Source organism: Dendrobium catenatum, unplaced genomic scaffold (genome assembly GCF_001605985.2).
Source record: "Dendrobium catenatum unplaced genomic scaffold, ASM160598v2 fragScaff_scaffold_1338, whole genome shotgun sequence".
NCBI lineage: Eukaryota > Viridiplantae > Streptophyta > Magnoliopsida > Asparagales > Orchidaceae > Dendrobium > Dendrobium catenatum.
Genome location: NW_021319800.1, coordinates 1,141,860 through 1,160,768, shown reverse-complemented (window position 1 = coordinate 1,160,768; position 18,909 = coordinate 1,141,860). Strand labels below are relative to the sequence as shown.

Sequence of the window (18,909 nt, the reverse complement as noted above, 5' to 3'; positions counted from 1 at the left end):
CGCCGTGCAATCATTGCCACATGATTGCGGAATGTTGTCCACGGCACTAGCCTCCTTAACCACGTTAGTGGCGATTTTGGACCATCAGATCGCCTGCTGTTCTTGATGGACGGTCTAAATGGCGGCATACTGAGATCTGAAAGATGGAAGTGTTACCCAGCTTTGGATCAATCGCGATCCGAGGGGATCCATACCGTTAATAAAAAAATCAACTGTCTAAATCCTGTATGGTTCAAAACTGGCGTAAACTTGAAACCCTAAACAGAAAAAGGGCCCGTTCTCACAAAATACAGATCCATTCAACTTGAAATTTAAAACATATAATCATAGAATGAAGACAATCAATGCGGGTTCAAAAATATGGCTTAAAACATTATTTTTATAAAGCTATTTAACTCTAGGTGTGTTAGCCTAGGGTTCCAAATTTACCTCAATCCAATGGATGGATTTGGGCGATCTTGGTATGGTTAAGCTTGTAGACTATCCTTATACAATTTCCTAGTTAAAAGAAAGCCTTGAAATGCCATTGATCGAAAGATATGGAACTTGGATGGATTAGGTTGGTCTCGCCAGCGACTTTGACCGGTCAGATTAGACTAATGATGTATAGGAAAGGGTATGGGGAGCTCACATACAAAAATTCTCGGGCTTAGGGGGCTTGGAGTGAATGAAAGAGCAAAAAGATCCCAACGTAAACCCTAATAACCTATTTATAGTCCCAAGCCTATCATGGATGGCTAGGATTAGATCTAAGGCTGATTAGGAGGGAAAATACCTTAATTAGGTCGGGATTTGGGTTAGAGATCATTAAGAAATATTCCAAAGCATTAAATGGGCCTAAATTTGACTTAAATATGTCAAATTGACCCAAGAAAGACTTTTGTTGACCAAGTCAATGGTTGACTTGGTCAACCCAGCCAATGAGGTCCAAGGTACAGGAGTTTGAGCCTAGGATTGATTTGATTTGGACTAAAATATGAATTAGGCTCAAAAGGGCTAAATGGGTCAACCTAGGTTGACATGCTCAACTAGGTTGACCCAAGGCACAAGTCTGGGCCTAATGGGTGGGGTCTGTCCCATTGGGTCCAAGAGAGGAGAGAAATGAGCTTGAGAATCTCAAGATGATTTGAGATCAAATAGAAGTGTATGGGTCAATTTAGGTCAACCCAGGTTGACCAGGTAAACCAGGTTGACCCAGGACCTGGGTCAGGGCTCAACAAACCTGGTCGAACCCACTGAGAACAAAAGATAGGGTTTTGGGGCTTGGCCTGGTCAATTTGACAAGGTCAACCCCTTGACCCAAGGATTTGGGGAAAAACAAGGCCAACAAGCTAATTGGTCAAATCAAGGGTCAATTAGAGTTAAGTCATTTTTATCGGTTTTTTAAAATTAGTTTATGGACTTGAGGCTCTATTAATTTAGCATATTTAAGGGTTTATGTTTATTTAGGCTACCTAGTGTCAAATAATTTAATTAAGCTATTTTAAAGGTTTATTTAGCTTATTTAGGTTAAACTGGTCAAAATAACATTAGTGGTTTAAATGAGTTGACTTGGGATAAGTGAGCTAATTGGTCAAATAAAGGGTCAATTAGAGCTAAGTTATTTATAATTGACATTTTAAAATTGTTTTGAGGCCTTAGGTTCTATCAATTTAGCAAATTTGAGGGTTTAGGTTGTTTTGGGCTAACTTGTGTCAAATAGTCTAATTAAGCTACTTCAAATGTTTATTTATCTTATTTAGGTCATTTCTATAATTTTGGGAATTATAAGGAGGGTGAGGTCAATTTTAGGAATCATAGGGTTTGAATTTAATTGACATAATTGGGCCAAAATAGGTTAAATTAGGGTCACCTAATTTTATCAATCATAACATGGTCCAAGGGTCAACTAGAGTCAAATTATTTATGGCTAGATAATTACTATCCTATGGAAGAGGTCTAATGAAATAATTGAATAACTTGGTTCTAAATCACTATGGACTAAGAGCTAAGGTGGTTGGGTTTAGTTTTAGTTTTGGTCAAAGTTGAGCCTAGTTTTCAAGATCAACAAATGCAACATTCAAACATAATGGCCATACATATGATTGAACCATTAAGGAAGAGTATCAAATGCTTAGATCAATAAATGGATCCACATGAATTACTTAGGGTTAGGTTAGATTTAGGTCTACTTTGGAACTATCTCTAGTTAAACTAATCAAGAGATTACCTTAAGATTAATAATTAAGAAATTTAGGCTCTTATCCTATTGGCTTTGCTAACTCTAAAGGATTTTATAGTCATCATAGAATTTCATCAAAATTAGATCAAGCAAAAGGCAAGGGTAAGATTTGCAATTAAGCTAAGTGAGAGTTACACATAGGAGTGAGTCAAGGACCTAAAATAGGTGAAATTAGAAATGGATGAGTTGTTTGAACTATGTTAAGAAAGGGCTAGAGGATAAAACAAGGGGTATTAGCCTAATCAAGTTCAAGTGACCGAGATTGAGCAAGGATAACTAAATCGAGCATGGGAAAGTAATTTAAACTAGTCATACTCAAGCATCAAGTGGTGTAGAAGGCATTTACATTTCTTAAGACAACAACCTAACAAGTTATTTGGTCAATTATCCCTACCACTTGAGTGTGAGCCTACCACAGAGAGTCCACTAACCTTAATAAGAAGAGTGAACCAATTGATAAAATCTTAGATGACTAGCCAATAACCATTGGAATTCACAACTATCTGTTGTATTTAAGTAGTGGAAATATTGACCTAACATATAGGACATATAGATCAATATAGAGAAGCTTTAGAGGAAAAATCCAAAATCAGTTAAGAAATGTCAAGACATCACTAACCTATACTCACTAGAGTTGAGTTATCTCCATATCAGTGGTGTTGGTGTAGACACCACCATAGACAAAGATTTTTGTCAAATTAACATAATTTGTACTGAAGATTATGCACATTAAAGACCTTTAGCAAGAGTGCCATCTACTATACTTTAAATTAATTTAGTTTAGATGTCATTCAAAATTGTTTTAGCATTTTTATTACCAACTCATCACTCTTAGTTTAGCATTTTTAGTTTAGATGAGATGCAAATATGCAGCTTTGATATTTTGAATGTATCTTTCTACTAAGATATTTATTATTTAATAATAATTGATTTATTAGATAGCTAAGATTATATTCTACAGCTTTGTAGTTCATAAATTAGCATAGATCTAAATATAACTTTGGAAAATTTTGATTTCTTGTATAAGATGGCCATATATTTTCAATCATGTGAGATATTTAGTCCCACATCTTATTTTTGCCTTTAGAACCCTATATATTGGGTGGCCACCTTTCTTATATGGTATGCTTTAATATAAGATAATCCTATTATGTCTTACAAGAATTTTATATTTGTGTTAGTTTCACAAAAAAAAAAATTTCATCATTTTTTTTGGGACATTTAGGCCATTTAAGGCAAACTCACACACACAACGCATACACAAAAACTCGAACCCAAGACCTTTTAGTTCGAAGCATAAGCTCTCAACCAACAGGCCAATGTGAGCTGTGTGTTTTTTTTTTCATCATGCTAAATTGGTCATACTCTATGAAGAGCTGTTGTGGTGATCAAGTAGTAAGTTGTTATTATCAATCTATTAATATTCAAAAAATACCTAAAGTCTTAGATAAAAGCTCCATAAACATGTTATTTAGCTTGATTTTTCATCAACTCTCCTCAATGTTTGGCTATGGCCTTGTGCCTCTTCTAATTTTTGTGATGGGTAATTATATAGTGTATGGTTTCTAGATTTAGTTATTTTCTTCCAGTTCATTTTTTTACTCTGCATATTCTATAATTTCAACTATACCAAAAGTTTCTACTTAAAATTTTTTCTAATTCATTTAAGCATTTTGTGCCTAGTTTTAGGAGGTAGCTCTAATTTTTAGTATTATGGAGTATATAAAGTAAATTTCTCTTTGAAGAAGTCAAATAACAGCTTTTTATTATTGCAACACTTCATAGTTTTTGTCATAAAAGGCAATAATCCATTTTAATTTATTTTAAAAAACAGTTATAAAGAAATAGTCAAATAATGATTTGATATTTACTAACGTGATCCGACTATGATCTGACGCTGTCAGTTATGCTACCTATCTCCAGCTGAACCCAAATTTTGTGTTGGAAAATCTAATTTTAATATGAGGCGCACTACTAACATCACACCTAAGGGTGCAAGTGAGCCAAAACTCACAAGTTCAGCTTATTGAGCCACCGGTTCACACTCAAACTCAGAGCTCAGCCTATCTCGACTTGTAAGCCTTTTGAGCTACTTGATTAATTTAAAATATATTTAAAAATTAATTGAAATTAGTATTATATAACATATTTTGTGTTTTTAATTAATTTTACACTATAAAACTTAGAGAAATAAAAATTTTAAGTTAAAATAAAAAATCGAATTCAATAATCATGTCAAACTAGAACTTTTCAAATAAGTCCATGCCTACAAATTTTTTAAGGAGCTGAGCACAAACTTAATAAATGAGTTCCAATTAAATTTAAATTAAATAAAAATAAATAAATTTAACTGCATTAGATAGACAATTGACTCAAACTCGTTCAACCCCCCGATCAGATCCTGGATCTATATGATATCTATCTCAAGCTGCAGGCCCTAAGGCGAACGCTTTTGTTAATTGGATCAAAAACTGGAAGGGAAAAGGAAAACCGCATCGCGTCGAGAAGTCAAGGCGGACGCAAAAATGGCGATCACGAAGAGGAAGATTTGCGTGGCCCTCCTATCAATCATATGTTTTATCGCCACCATTTCTATCATTCAGGTTCGATTCCTTCCGTGATATCTAATTTTTCCCAATTTACTCTGATTATTAGCACCTTCAGCTGTCAAGGTTTTATTCTTATATAATTCAACTAAATTAGGACTTTAACCCGTTGAATCATCGTAGCTAATGCAACTAATGAATGGATAGGAAGTTTTCTGGCTAAGTTTAGTCTGCGATTTTTAGCACAGCACTGCGATTGTTTGTGAAAATGGTTGAGTCCACCCCGTGAACATTGGAAATTGGCAGCATTATTGAGATTGACATGACCATGGCCTGTTCTGTAAAACAAAGGTGTCACTCGTCATTAGAGGTGTTTGGTGATGAGTCCTATTCGGCAATTGACCTTGTTTCCGCAGTTGGGCTTTTGCTTGAATTGGATGCAAATGATATGCTTGGTTCAGTGTTATTTATATAATGTTATAAACGAGATAACAATCCTATTCATATATCAATATTATCTTTCAAATGCTGTTTATTTGGTTTAATGGCATCTGATTAAAAACAAAAATATTTTTTTCCTTTTTTTCTTAAATCTTCAAGATTTTGGTAATCTAGATAGCATCTAATTTGTTAGTTATTTGGAATTGCGTTAATCTTGACTCCTAATGTTGTTTAGATTATTCTGTGTTAGGGATAATATCAAATCAAACATTATTTATCGTAAATAACATAACATTTTATCAAAGAAAACACTAAACCATACAACCCCTAAAATAATATCTGAAATTTCATTTTTGTAGTTCTTATGTTGCTTCCTTACTAAGGGATTATGATTCTTAAATCTAGCTTGCCTAGTTTCCCCCAAGCTCAGGACCCATCAAACCATTGTTTAAAGTCTTTAAACATTTTATGTATCGTTAGTATGCTAGCCTAATCAGTTTTGATCTGCGAATCTAGAGTTTTGCACATACTTTTGTCCATAACTTATTTTAATGACTTTTTAAACTACCTTCCATGTCTGTAGAAATGAAATCATTTAAATGTATCTCATTAAAGTTACTTAATTTGTAATTCATCATTAACCTGTTTTACAAACTTGTCCATCTTCAGATTCATTCTTGTGTCTCTGCTGGCTTATTCACTTGCTTAAATAAGCTTTTTTACTAATTCTCTGATTAACTGATTTGTTTTTATTGTCCTTCTTTACAGTATGATCATTTTATGACTTTTATTGGGTAGAAATGAGTTTAAAACTTGTGTGCTTATGCTACATGAATTGATATTTCAGGCTAATGCAACCAAGGATTTGAAGGAAGTCACACACAAGGTTTTCTTTGATGTGGAGATTGATGGAAAGCCTGCTGGTATGTGAAATATTGTGATAGATACTGCATTTGTAACCTTTATTTATGTTATAAATGTTATTGAAGCAAGATATTTTCCTTTTAGTACACTTTAATGGATCAATGGAAGGATTTTGGGTATGAAGAGCTTTTTGAGCATATTTCTGTAGTATTGATCTATCAAATTTCTTTTGCAAGAATAATGGCACATCTCTAGAGTCTTCATACTTGTGTATCATATGCATGGATATCCTTACAACATGATAAGATGAATGGTGTATAGGATATCCAATAACTTTGAATCCTTTTTTTTTTTTTTTCTTCTGAAGTGGAATGTTCGTTAGGCAGAGTTATACATGATGAACACAGCGTATTAGACACAATAAGCGTGAGCTTTATATTGATATAGCGTGGTGTTTCATAAAACAATGTTAAGACTAGCTTTAAATTTCCTGATCGGCAGTACCTTGGTGTTAACACAAGTATCATGTCCACCTTGCCTTTCTTGCCTTATATATCTTTTTGAAAATTTTTGAACATGCCCAAATCTCTAAACCAGTGCCTTCCTCTTCTTTGATCTTTCTCATACTGCTACCATATATGATTATTTGCCTTTTTTTTTTCTAATTTTATAATTATGACCATCATGTACAGTCTTTGCTTGGTTGTTCTTCAAATAAATCTAATTTGAAATAAACTATCAAGAAGATCATGGACTGTTAATTAAATCAGACAAACTAGCAGTCTTATCTATATTCATTAATGATATTTATAATGTATTCTATATTGATATATCCTTCTATCCTCTTAAATCCAGTCTCTCATATTGACTCTATCTGTACTTGTTTGTTTATCTTTTATTGGAGATTTACAAACTTCAAAATGAGCACTATGTTCACAGCCCTCAGAATAGATTATATAGTTATTTTGGTTTAAAACTCTTTGCGCCAATTACCTGTAAATGATTTATTTGAAAGAGAGAATTTGAAATAATTGTTGATGTGGTCCATGCATTCTATAAACAGGTCGCATTGTGATGGGTCTCTTCGGTAAAACTGTACCAAAAACTGCTGGTATTAGTTTATCTTTTTGTGAAGTTTATACTTGTAGAAGTATAGCTCTATCTTTAGTACCTTCTAAATTTACTTTTTGGGCTGTTCTTGTTTTGCAGAGAATTTTCGAGCACTTTGCACAGGTATTGATCTTCTCTAGATTGCTAAATTAAGTTTGCATTACAACCATAGCTGATATATTTTTTATGTTATTAATCAGTTTTTGTAAGGCTCCCTTTGATAGATGTTTCTTTTGGAAATAACTCATTTTTTGAAGCTTCTTGTTTTTTTGTTTTCGTTTGAAATGGATGGTTTGTCCTCTTAGGATGTTTAAGATGATGAAAAAAAGTGGTTTTATAATGATAGTTTGATGTGTTATCTAACAATGATGGTATTTCAAGTTAGAGCTTAAGATGTTTTGTTAGAAGAAGACATCCCTTTTGAAAGAGGATATTTTAAAAGAAGAATTTTAATTACTGGATGGAAGGGTATATTGGAGAGACAATAAAGTGGAGATTTGAATGATTAACGTAGAGAAATAGGGCATGCCTGTAAAGGAATTTGGTCAGTTTGAAAGGAAACTACATTGTACCATGAAAAAAGAGGGGTAGTTTCTCTTTTCCATAACCTTCTGAAAGGAGAAATCCATTCATTTACATTACATCCTATGATCTTATATGCATTACAGGCTGCACTAATAGGTTGGTCAGCTTGGTTGGCACTCTAGCTGTTACATTTCTATAATTGTAGGTTGCTCTCTTGACTATGTAGGCTAGTTTGATGCTCACCAAGGTTAGCCTTAGGATGAGTCTGCTCAATACTTGTATAATTTTATAGGTGATTTACATACATAACATCTAAAATATTAGGATTTAGACATTTAACGCATAAACTTTATTATTTACATCATCTAGCACTTTGCTAAAGAAGCTAATTGAGTTTGCTAGATCTTGCCATACTCGCTGTCAATGCCTTCTTGCACCAAGCTCATGCATAACTCCCTCTTCTTCGTCGCATGCCGCTCTCTATGGATCCGTCAATTCGTTTGTTAGTGAGTTCCCGTGCAATTTCCTCACTTCTTTGTTGCCGAGGGTTTCAAGAATTTCAATAAGAATGGAAGAGAGAGAGAGAGAGAGAGAGAGAGAGAGAGAGTAGAGGGACATTGAGACAAGAGAGGGAGCATGATGGCAAGGCGATTGGCATATATCAAATTTAAACCTAGAAAGTATGTTTTTAGGATCTTCTTTAATCTTATAATGCTACAACTCTTCAAATTTGTTCATATATTCAATAACTATTTTTGTTTATTTTCTAAAAGAATTAAATTCATCAAGTAGACAATCACAATGATATAAAAAGGCACATGTTTTTTTAGTTTTAGGTTTAAGTTTTGATTTTTCCTTGTTCCTTCCATGCTCATCCCGTGCATTTTAGCTTGCCCAACAATTTTTTATTTTGTCAAATTTACTTGTACTTGGCAGATATTATTTGTCACTTAAATGAAATTATTCAAATTCATTACCCATTCAGAAAATACCTTAAATCAATTTTAACATCAAAAGTAGACACCTCAACTTTTTCCTTTTGGTTATGTCGTTATCTACATCAAAATTTTGATTCCATCAAGGTCATTATCAACCAATTTGCAATGTCTGTCTTGGTTATTTCCCCATAATACTTTTCTTCCAACTGTGTTAACCTTTAAGAAAATGGGTTCATCATTATGATGGATTCCACTTCAGATTCACACAACTGAACTTGATTGGCTTATAAAATTTATGTTTGCTCTTTATTTTGATTGATATCCTATCACATTTGATTTTTTCTTATTAGCAATTCAACCAATTTATTTTGTAAATTATGAAAATTTCATCCCTGTCATAATATTTTATCTTGATAGTGAGCCTAGTTTCTAAGTGTCATGTTTGTACAACCTAAACTCTTATACTAAATATTGAAGGATGCTTATGGTCTTAGATTCTTAATGTGACTAGTATGATGGAGTGAATTTAGGCTATTTAAAAGAAGTCCGAATTCAAAAAGTAAGTTTATTACCTTTACACATTCAAATTACTCCTTTGCCATTTCTCATGTGCAAAATCTTCATCCATTAATCATAAAAAAAAAACTAAAGAAGGAAATCTGAGGCTTAAATGGAAAGAAATATGGAGACCTCTGGAAGAAATGGGAGAGAGAAATGAAGGAGATTGGAGGGAGAAAGAGCATATATTTCCCAATATAGAGATGCCCACACATTAGTCCAATGAATAATGGAGATAATGCATAATTTTAAGGCATAAAAAAAATCATGTTGAAATTAAGGCTCAATTGCCCACTTGCATTGTGAATTCCTCATCAGCAAGCTCCCTTAAAGAACTTAGTGCTTGCAAAGAATAGTAAATGTGTTTAGTCACTCTCGGATCAACAATCCAGGACGAGAAATCATTCTTTCCTAAACATGTCTTTAGAACAAACAAATCACTTTTACCTTGGTTCTTCTGCGTTAGCTCCTTGATATTCTTTTTACAATTTTTTTTTGGGAGATTTACATACATACCATCTTATACTTTTTCGAGCGATCATGCTGATTGCAATGGAAATACTTTCCTTAGGCCTTTTGGTCATTAACATTGTTGTTTCCCTTTTTGTTCCTTCTGATATTTTTCTTCTTGTCTTTATATTTGGCATTCTCATTATTTCCTTCCACTTTTTGTCATTTTCATATGCGGTTACCCTCAACAACAGTTAGCTCATTCAAGAAATTAATTTGTTACAACTTCATCTTGTTCATGATCTAAAAGACTTAGATCCAGACAAAAGCAAAGGGCAGTCTCTAAGATCATCTCCTACTTGGATAGCCTCATCTAGCATTGCCACGTTGATCGCAACCTCATTAAAATAGCTAACCATGTCAAAAACATATTTACAAACTGGCTTGTTTCTTTCCATTTTGGTGTTCGTGACCATCCTTGGCATTATGTGCCCTTTCAAATGGGCAACCAGACATCTATTGTAGAGATTTCATTATCTCATAAGCAGTCTCCATCGATTCATGTTTGGTTCTCATCAGTTCCTTTCTTCTCTCTACTTCTGATCAGTTCATTTCTTCTCTCTGCTAGCAGTGTGCCACGTTATTGGCTTGAATCGAAACTGTGTATACCTTCTGGACTCTTGGAGGGCATTGCCGGCAGTCTCTCACTTACAAGCACAATATTCATGTTAGTTTTCCACTTGACTATAGATAGTCAATTGTTTATTAACGAGAATTGCAATACTATGATTAAATATATTGCTGAAATAAATAAAATTGTATTATTTAATTTATATGCTCAAAGTGTCAAAATAATTTAAGCAAAGTAAATAAAATGCATAAATGCACAGTAAAAATAAATAAACATATGCTTAATTTTGCCAAAGATAGTCCAATCAACATGAAAATCGGGGCGTCTTAGTGTATAGATCATGAGATTTTCTCATTAAATCAAGACTATTTCAATCAATAAATATTATCCAAAGAACTCTTATTTCCAAATTATTGATTATATTAAATTTTGGTTAAAATATAATTTAATTATTTAATTTTATTTATATGAATTAAACTCATTGATATCCTTAGACTTTACATTAAATTGATGTCTTCAAAATTATAGCATGTAAGAAAACTGTGGTATTAATCTAAAAATACACCCTCTCTTGGGAGGATGAAATAAAGTTGTTTCGAAGCACCTTTTAAATCTAACGGTGTTGTACTAAGAGTAGAGATCAATGGGCAGATATTTTCATATCACTCTTTCCAAATCATTATTTTGCAATTATGCTTTTTCTTATAAAATACATCTCATTCTTTTTAAATTCTGATAAAATTAGACTTTTTTAAATTATGACATTTCAAGAAAATATTTTTATGCGTGCCATAATTTTGAATTCTTTAAAAATTTTATCCTAAATTTTTTTATAGATTAAAATTTAATATTTAAAGATTAACGTTCATATCTTATGGGCGGAGAGAGTTTCAAACTCTCAAATTTAAGATAACTCAACAATCAACAACTAAATTTGTGGTTTATATGAGATAATTGTGTTTCTAAAATAAATATTTTAATCGCTTTTTTGAAAAGGAACAACCTGATGTCACTAAGGCAGTAATGAGCTCCAAAATGGACAACTTACTAGTTTGTGAAAATTTACCTACCATGATTAGCCATTTTTATGAGATTTAATGGGGCGACAATAGATGAAGCTATTCAAGTGGGGAGGATCTTAGAGAATTTGTCAAATGCGTTTTTATCCAGTTCAAGTGTGATATACAACATGAACAAGATGAAATTGACTTTAACTGGACTTTTAAATGAACCCCAAGTCTTTGAGTCAATTCACAAGAGTCGAGAAAAATGGTGCTGAGGCAAATATTGTGGAAGGCATCCCTTCATTTTGTTTTGAAAAAAAGAAGTAGAAAAATGCTAGGAATGCCAAATCTAAAGAAAGGAAAAAAAAGGCAAATAAGAACAAAAAGGGCAGGAACAAATCTAATGGTCAAAAGGCCAAATGAAAGTGTTTTCATTGTGATTTACCTAGTTACCAGAAGTGAAATTATAAAAATTTCCTCAAGGAGCCGAAGTAGAAAAATAACCAAGGTAAATGTGAAGTACTAGAAACACATTTCATAAATGGTATGGACACTGCTATCGCCTATAACTCCCCCATACATATGGACAAGGCATCCGCTGCTGTGTTCTCCACTCCAGGCCTGTATTGGATTTCAAAATCATACCCCAACAACTTGGACAACCATCTCTGGTGCTCCTCAGTCATAATTCTTTTGTTCTAACAAGTACTTTAGGTTCCTCTGGTCTATCCTGATGATGAAATGCTGTCCTAACAAGTAGGGTCACTACTTTTGGATGGCTAACACAATAGTCATCAACTCCCTCTCATAAACGGATTTCAGCCTGGCTCTGGCTGTGGCTGAAATAGGCAATGGGTCAACGATTCTGCATCATTACTACTCCCAATTTATATTCTGAGGCATTTGTCTCCACTATGAAGACCTGAGTGAAGTCTGGTAAGGCCAAGATCGATATAGTGGTCATGACCTTCTTCAAGCTCTCAAAAGTTATTAAAGTTGTTTCTCCCCATAAGAAATCATCCTTCTTTTGCTGTTCTGTTAGTAGCCAGGCGATAGTGTTGTACCTCTTTATGAACCTCTTGTAGTAACCTATCAGTCCTAGGAATTCCCTCAACTCCTTGAGATTCTTAGGCACTAGCGACCTCAACATATCTTCAATTTTGACTTGATCTACTGCCACCCCCTCCTTAGATACTATATGTCCTAAATACTCCACATTGGCCTGGGCAAAACAACATTTCTTCAAATTGGCCCTCAACTGGTACTCTTTTAACACCTTTAAAACGCTCCTCAAGTGCTTCCAGTGCTCCTCCTCTAAACTTGCGGTAAACCATGATATCATTAAAAAATTTCAATACAAACCGCCTGAGATAGGGCCTAAAAACCTTGTTCATGAGGGACTAGAAAGTGGCTGGGGCGTTAGTGAGGTCAAAAGGCATCACTAGAAATTCATAATGCCTTTCATGAGTTTTGAAAGCAGTCTTTAGCACATCCTCTATTTTCATCCTGATCTGATGATACTCTGACTTCAGATCTATTTTGATAAAGGTAACTGCACCACTCAACTCATACAACAACTCATCTATTACTGGAATGGAAAACCTGTCTGGCACAATTTCTTATTCATTACCCTATAAGTCACACAAAATCTCCAACTCGCATCCTTCTTCTTAACTAGTATCACTGGGCCAGAAAAAGGACTAACACTAGGCCTGATAATTCCTTCTTTCAAAATTTCTCTAATCAACTTCTCAATCTCATCCTTCTGCGTTGAGGATAGTGGTATGGCCTAACGTTGATAGGTGACACACCTTCCCTCAAAGTGCTAACATGCTCCTGCTTCCTAGGTGGTGGCAATCCCTGAGGTGGTCGAAAAACCTCACTAAATTACTGAATCAATGACTGTATTGAAAGAGGAATTTTCCCTTTCTCCTCCAATCTGATCCCTTCCAATTTGTGCAGTTCCACCAGCTAACCTTCCCTCACCTCATGCATACTTATCACCATGGTTTTAAGTGATGCCATAGCTCTAGAGAACCATGCATCTCCCCTTATCACTACCCTTCTCCCATCCACCCTTAGCTCCATCGTTAATGCTCTCCAATTGACCTTGGCGTCTCCCAAGATTTGCAACCACTTCATCCCCAAGATGACATTAACGCTCTCTAACTCTAGTGGAAGAAAATATTCTCTCACCTGAATTCCCTGTATGGTCAACACTACTCCTCTACAGATACCTTGGCTCTTCTCTACCTTCCTTGTACCCATCATCACCCTATAACAACCTGTTTCTATTAATTTCACTTCTAATTGGTCTACGACCTGGTTGGAGATAAAAATTATTTGTAGCCTCACCACTACCTCCTTTTCTGCTATCCCCCCTTCACCTTCATGGTTTGATTCGGAGTGAATCCTACCACTGAGTTCAGGGAGACATCTGCCATATCTAGATGCAGCTTGTCCTCCATCTCTCCCTTTACCTCACTCCCGTCTCCCTCCTCAGCTTCCTCATCATCACAAATGGTGAGAACCTAAACAGTTTGGTCCTTACACTTGGGCCATTGAGTATACTTCTCATCACATAGGAAGCATAGTCCCCTCTTCTCCTACATCTCTCTCTCTCCGTCAGTCTTTTGAAGTTTCCCCTACTTCCTCCTTTTGGCTTCTCCTTAATTAGGAGCCTCTCAAAGATGGCCTGCTGTAGGACCCTTGGGTGTTGGAAGGATGGTAGTCATCCTATAAGAGCCATATGAACTGTTGCCCCTGGCTCTCCTCTCTTGGTACTTCTGATCTTCCACTACTTGTGCCAGCTCCATTGCCTCTCCCAAGACATGACGCTTCATGACTCTCACTACAACTCTAATATCTAATTTGAGTCCCTTCATGAAGTTACCCTTCAAAGCAATCTCCGATAGTTGTTTCACTCGACTGGCCAAGTGCTTAAATCTTTCGCGGTAGTCTGCCACTCATCCATCTTGCACTAGTGCAAAAAACTGCATATAAAAGTCCCCTCCCTTGCCGGTACGGAAACGTTCCAATAAGCATTCCTTAAATTCCCTCCAACTCCATATGGGTCTCTTCTGGTCCCTCCACTGGTACCAAGACAACGCCTTCCCCTCCAAACATAAGCCTACTGCCGTTAATTTTTCCTTCTCCGTCAGTCCATTGATGGTGAAATACCTCTCAACTTTGTAGATCCACCCGTGTGCCTCCTCCCCTTTAAAAATAGGTGTCTTCAGTTTCCTCACCTTCGGATCTCCCCTATTTCCCCTTATTCCTCCATAATTTTTCCATTCTCAAGTGCTTAGCTCCCCCCAAGTCTCCTGATCTTCCCTTCCATGCTCATACCAAAAACTCACTTTGCTTTCTCCCCTCTTTTCTTCAAAATCAGCACCATTTCTACTATAATCCCCTTTTATTCTCTCCCAACCAACACCTCTTGATTCATGCCTCACATACTCATGCCTCTCTCCATACCTTCTACCTCTCTCCTCCATGATTTCCACATCATTGTCTTCCTATGAAATTCAGAAATTGTCGTCCTCCCCACTGGTCCTTTAGTTTCCTATGTTGCTGTTTGAATTTGATTTTCCAATATCTTCTTCACCATCTCAAGATGATCGAAAACTTTGTCTTCCATGGATGAAATTCTATCTTCTACCATTGCTTTCATTTGGCTCATCTCCCCTTACAGACGTTCCTCCAATGCATCTACCTTTTTAGCCGCCATCAATACACAATTTTTTGTACGTTAATAAAATTTTGATATTTGACCCAAAAATCAACAAAGATCCCTTTCTCCGGCAAAAAATAGCCGCTGATTTTCCAGAAAACAGCCCACATATTGTTCCACAATCTGCTCTTATACCAATTTATTAGGAAATACTTGAGGATCTCAAGTAAACCCTAACAATAGAGGCAAAACCAACAAGAGAACTCCCCAAAATTGATGGAAAAGCAGAGAAAAATAGTAGGAAATCAAACTAACAAAAGAAAACAACAAGATACAATTGATCCTCAATTTGAGAGGAGGATCGATCTCTCCCAGTTCTAGACGAAGCTAGGGCCCAAGACATCAAGAACCAAAGATACCAAAAACAACAACAATTCTCAGATAACCCTAACCCTAAACATCTCTTCCTATTTAATACATAAATTCAAATAATTGATGGGGAGGATATTGATGGTGTTAGGGGCTATTTGGTTGATGTACTTTTAGCTGTTGTTTCAAGTGCTGGTATGTTGGCTCACCTTGCAAGTGGTAGTGCTTTGGAGCAATGTGATTGGTTAGATCTTAATGAGGTTTTATTTCAGCCGGTTGGGAGGAGACTAATGAGTTATAATTGGGTGCTCTTCAAATTGTAGATGTTGACTTCTTCAAAAAGAATGATAAGCCTATAACCCATAAGGCCAAAAAGAAATGATTGGTCCTTTTGGTATTCGCCTGATTTTGGTTTTGTTGGTTATTTTTGGGTTTGCCTTATGTTGCTACACAGAATTAGGGTCTGAACAATGATGAAGCAGGTTTCCTGCATGCACCTTGGATGGTCATGGCTTGGTTGGCAGCCTTGGTGGAGGTTTTCATTTTCCGTTTTGCTGGATCTCATTTTTTGGATGGTTCCTTTTACTCCTCCTTGGATGGCCCATGCCTGGCAACCATGTAGCGGTCTGAGTCTGTCTGACTTATCTGTTTTCAGACTGTATGGCCATTGCGAGAATTATAGTTCTATGGCTGTATTTTCATTTTCATTGGTCTGTTTTTGTGTTTTGGCCTTGTGTTGTATTGGTTCTTTATCTAATAAAATTTGCTTTAAAAAAAATTTCAAATAATTAATTCAAACTTTCCCTCCAACCCTAGCCGCCCCCTCAACAGATTTTCTAGTGGGTCAGCTAGATGCTTTGGTGGCAACTCCTACGGGGCAGACTGGCTTTGTCTGTCTACTGTATGTAAGAGCCGGCCCAATGCTTTGAGCCGGCTGGGCTGGTTCAGTAAGAACCAGTCTAACATTTTACTGGTTTGTTTTCTAAACCAACAACATATCTTGATTGATCACCAATAATTCGCTCATCATTGTTGTTCGTAGTGAGAAGAACTAGGAGAGCAACTAGGTCTATATATAGCCGGCAAATAAGCAACTGTGCCGATCACAGAAGAGAGAGAACCAAAGTAAAAGGGGAATCGGGTATTTGCTAACGGCTGTTCAGACTTGAAATCGTTGAACTTGAAGCCATAGGTTTGCAGGATAGGCATCAAAGGAGGGTGCTAGGTTTTTTAAGATTTTGGCTTCAAAATCTGTATTTCCTTTTTCTTCTACAAATTAGCCCAGTGTGTTCTTAATTAAGAATTGAAAAAAAAAAAATTGCAGCATTTTTTTCTACGGATAAAATCCTGCAGTAAATTTATAGCATATTATAACAAATATGCTACTGATTTTTTGTACCAAAGTTTTCCTTCATGTCCTATGTATTTGACACCTTAATTACCTACAAATTTGCAACAGATTTTGAATCTTTGGCAACTTTGTTAGAAATTCATTTGGTAAATTCTTATATTATAGGCATTTGGTAGCTAATTAGCTAAAGGATTATTTCTTTAGCAACTATTCTATTGCTGATTTGTAGTTTTATAGTGGTGATTTGAAAATTAACCTATATTATTGTTAGGACCATGCAAAGGTAAATCAGCATCAGTTTCAAGAAACTATACTGACAAAAGCAAATGACTGCATCTTTATTTTTATTTTAGTTTTTGTGGAAATGGTATTCCTTAATAAAATGCTTTCTGTTGATTTTTACATGAAATCATTTAAACATTTGTATTAAAATGTCTTTTCTACAGGTGAAAAAGGTGTAGGCAAAAGTGGAAAACCACTTCACTTCAAGGGAAGCTCATTCCACCGAATCATTCCTAGTTTTATGATCCAGGGAGGCGATTTCACTCTCGGCGATGGCAGAGGAGGAGAATCCATTTATGGAGCGAAATTTGCTGATGAGAACTTCAAAATCAAGCACACAGGACCAGGCAAGAGACTTTCATGCCTCGATACACAATCTCTCTAAGCTCATCAATATTCAAAGTGGAAAATTTACTGAATGTTTGTTTCATTGAATAATTAGGATTGTTGTCAATGGCAAATGCTGGCCGTGATACTAATGGATCACAGTTCTTCATCACAACAGTTACAACAAGCTGGTAATATTTCCCTTCTTAGGCTTCGTTTGGGATGACTTTCTTACTGCTTCTTAAAACAGTTTTTTAGTACAAAAATTAAAATTTTGGATTTTTACATATATAACACTTAAAACTATTAAAAATACATATTTAACACATAAACTTCTATATTTACTAATAGACCACCTAAAACCCCTCTTTTAATCAATTATAACATGTCGTTTAAACCTTCCGTCAAAAATCACTATCAGCGACTGTCTTCCCCTTCAATGGCATCCTTTCACAATGAATACAAGTATCTCATCGCTTCAATGGAATGGTAGAATAGAAGGAAAGGGGGATTTTAGATGGTATATTAGTAAATATAGAAATTTAGGTGTTGGATATGTATTTTCAATAGTTTTAGGTGTTATGAATGTAAAAATCCCTTAAAAGTTTTTACTAAAAAGCTGCTTTAAGAAACAATAACAAAGCCGTCGCAAACGAAACCCTAATCTGTATACAGAATAGAAAGTTTGGTCATCAAATGATATAATCTGGTGCTTGAATTTTTGGCAGGTTGGATGGGAAGCATGTCGTCTTTGGTAAGGTGCTGTCTGGTATGGATGTGGTATACAAAATTGAAGCCGAAGGCAAACAAAATGGAACTCCTAAAAGCAAGGTTGTGATCGCTGACAGTGGGGATCTGCCTTTGTGAAATGGTAATGCCTTCATTAGATTATAAGTTACATATTGTTTGTGTTAGAATAATGGATATTCTATGGACCTGTTAAATGTTCTGAAGTTGAGCTTGGATGCTTCAAGTTTCTGGTTGAGAATCTTTGAGTACAGTTTGTACTGACCATAATTTCTCTCTTTTTTTTCCGGAAGAAGTGATATTTTTCATCACAAAAACATTGGTGATGGTGGATAAGAATTTGTTTTGCTTTTTATATAGTATATAACCATGCATGCTTGTTCATGAAAGTAGGTCAATATTTTTCATCAAAAGAACACAATATAGGGGGTAAAAGTTGGGCCAGAATATTTTTTTTAAAATTTTATTAATATTATATTTAAGTAGATGTATATATAGATATATGTAGTCATGATTAAAATATTCAATTATTTGTTTTTAATTGTAATTTATTTCTTAAATAAGTATAATAAATATTTAATTATAAGTTATTTAGCTATATAAGTTTATATTTGATTATACTGTCAAATCATTACTGCTAGAAACTACTAAATTTTAATTTATAATAATTAAATTGTAATCATTTCATTAATCTTTATATTTACTTTGATTTATGATTAACTTATTAATTACAAGTTTAATTATCATAAGTAAATTTTGCATAATAACAATTACTTCAAATTTTCTTTTACCAATCACTCCAGGCTCAAGCCAATTAAGATGCTAATTAATTATTGCTTAATTACTGTAACAAATACTAATAAAATCCTATT

At 34.8% G+C, this 18,909-nt stretch overlaps 1 protein-coding gene across 1 annotated transcript; it reads left to right on the top strand.

Annotated features, from left to right (window-relative positions):
* The first annotated feature begins 4,595 nt into the window (after nucleotides 1–4,595).
* Nucleotides 4,596–18,392, top strand: LOC110099368 (peptidyl-prolyl cis-trans isomerase CYP19-4). The gene is made up of 7 exons (XM_020826490.2): nucleotides 4,596–4,824; nucleotides 6,056–6,131; nucleotides 7,136–7,183; nucleotides 7,282–7,305; nucleotides 17,128–17,310; nucleotides 17,406–17,481; nucleotides 18,019–18,392. The coding sequence occupies exons 1-7, from the start codon at nucleotides 4,747–4,749 to the stop codon at nucleotides 18,155–18,157; spliced, it is 624 nt and encodes a 207-aa protein (XP_020682149.1). The 5' UTR covers nucleotides 4,596–4,746; the 3' UTR covers nucleotides 18,158–18,392.
* The last annotated feature ends 517 nt before the right edge of the window (nucleotides 18,393–18,909 follow it).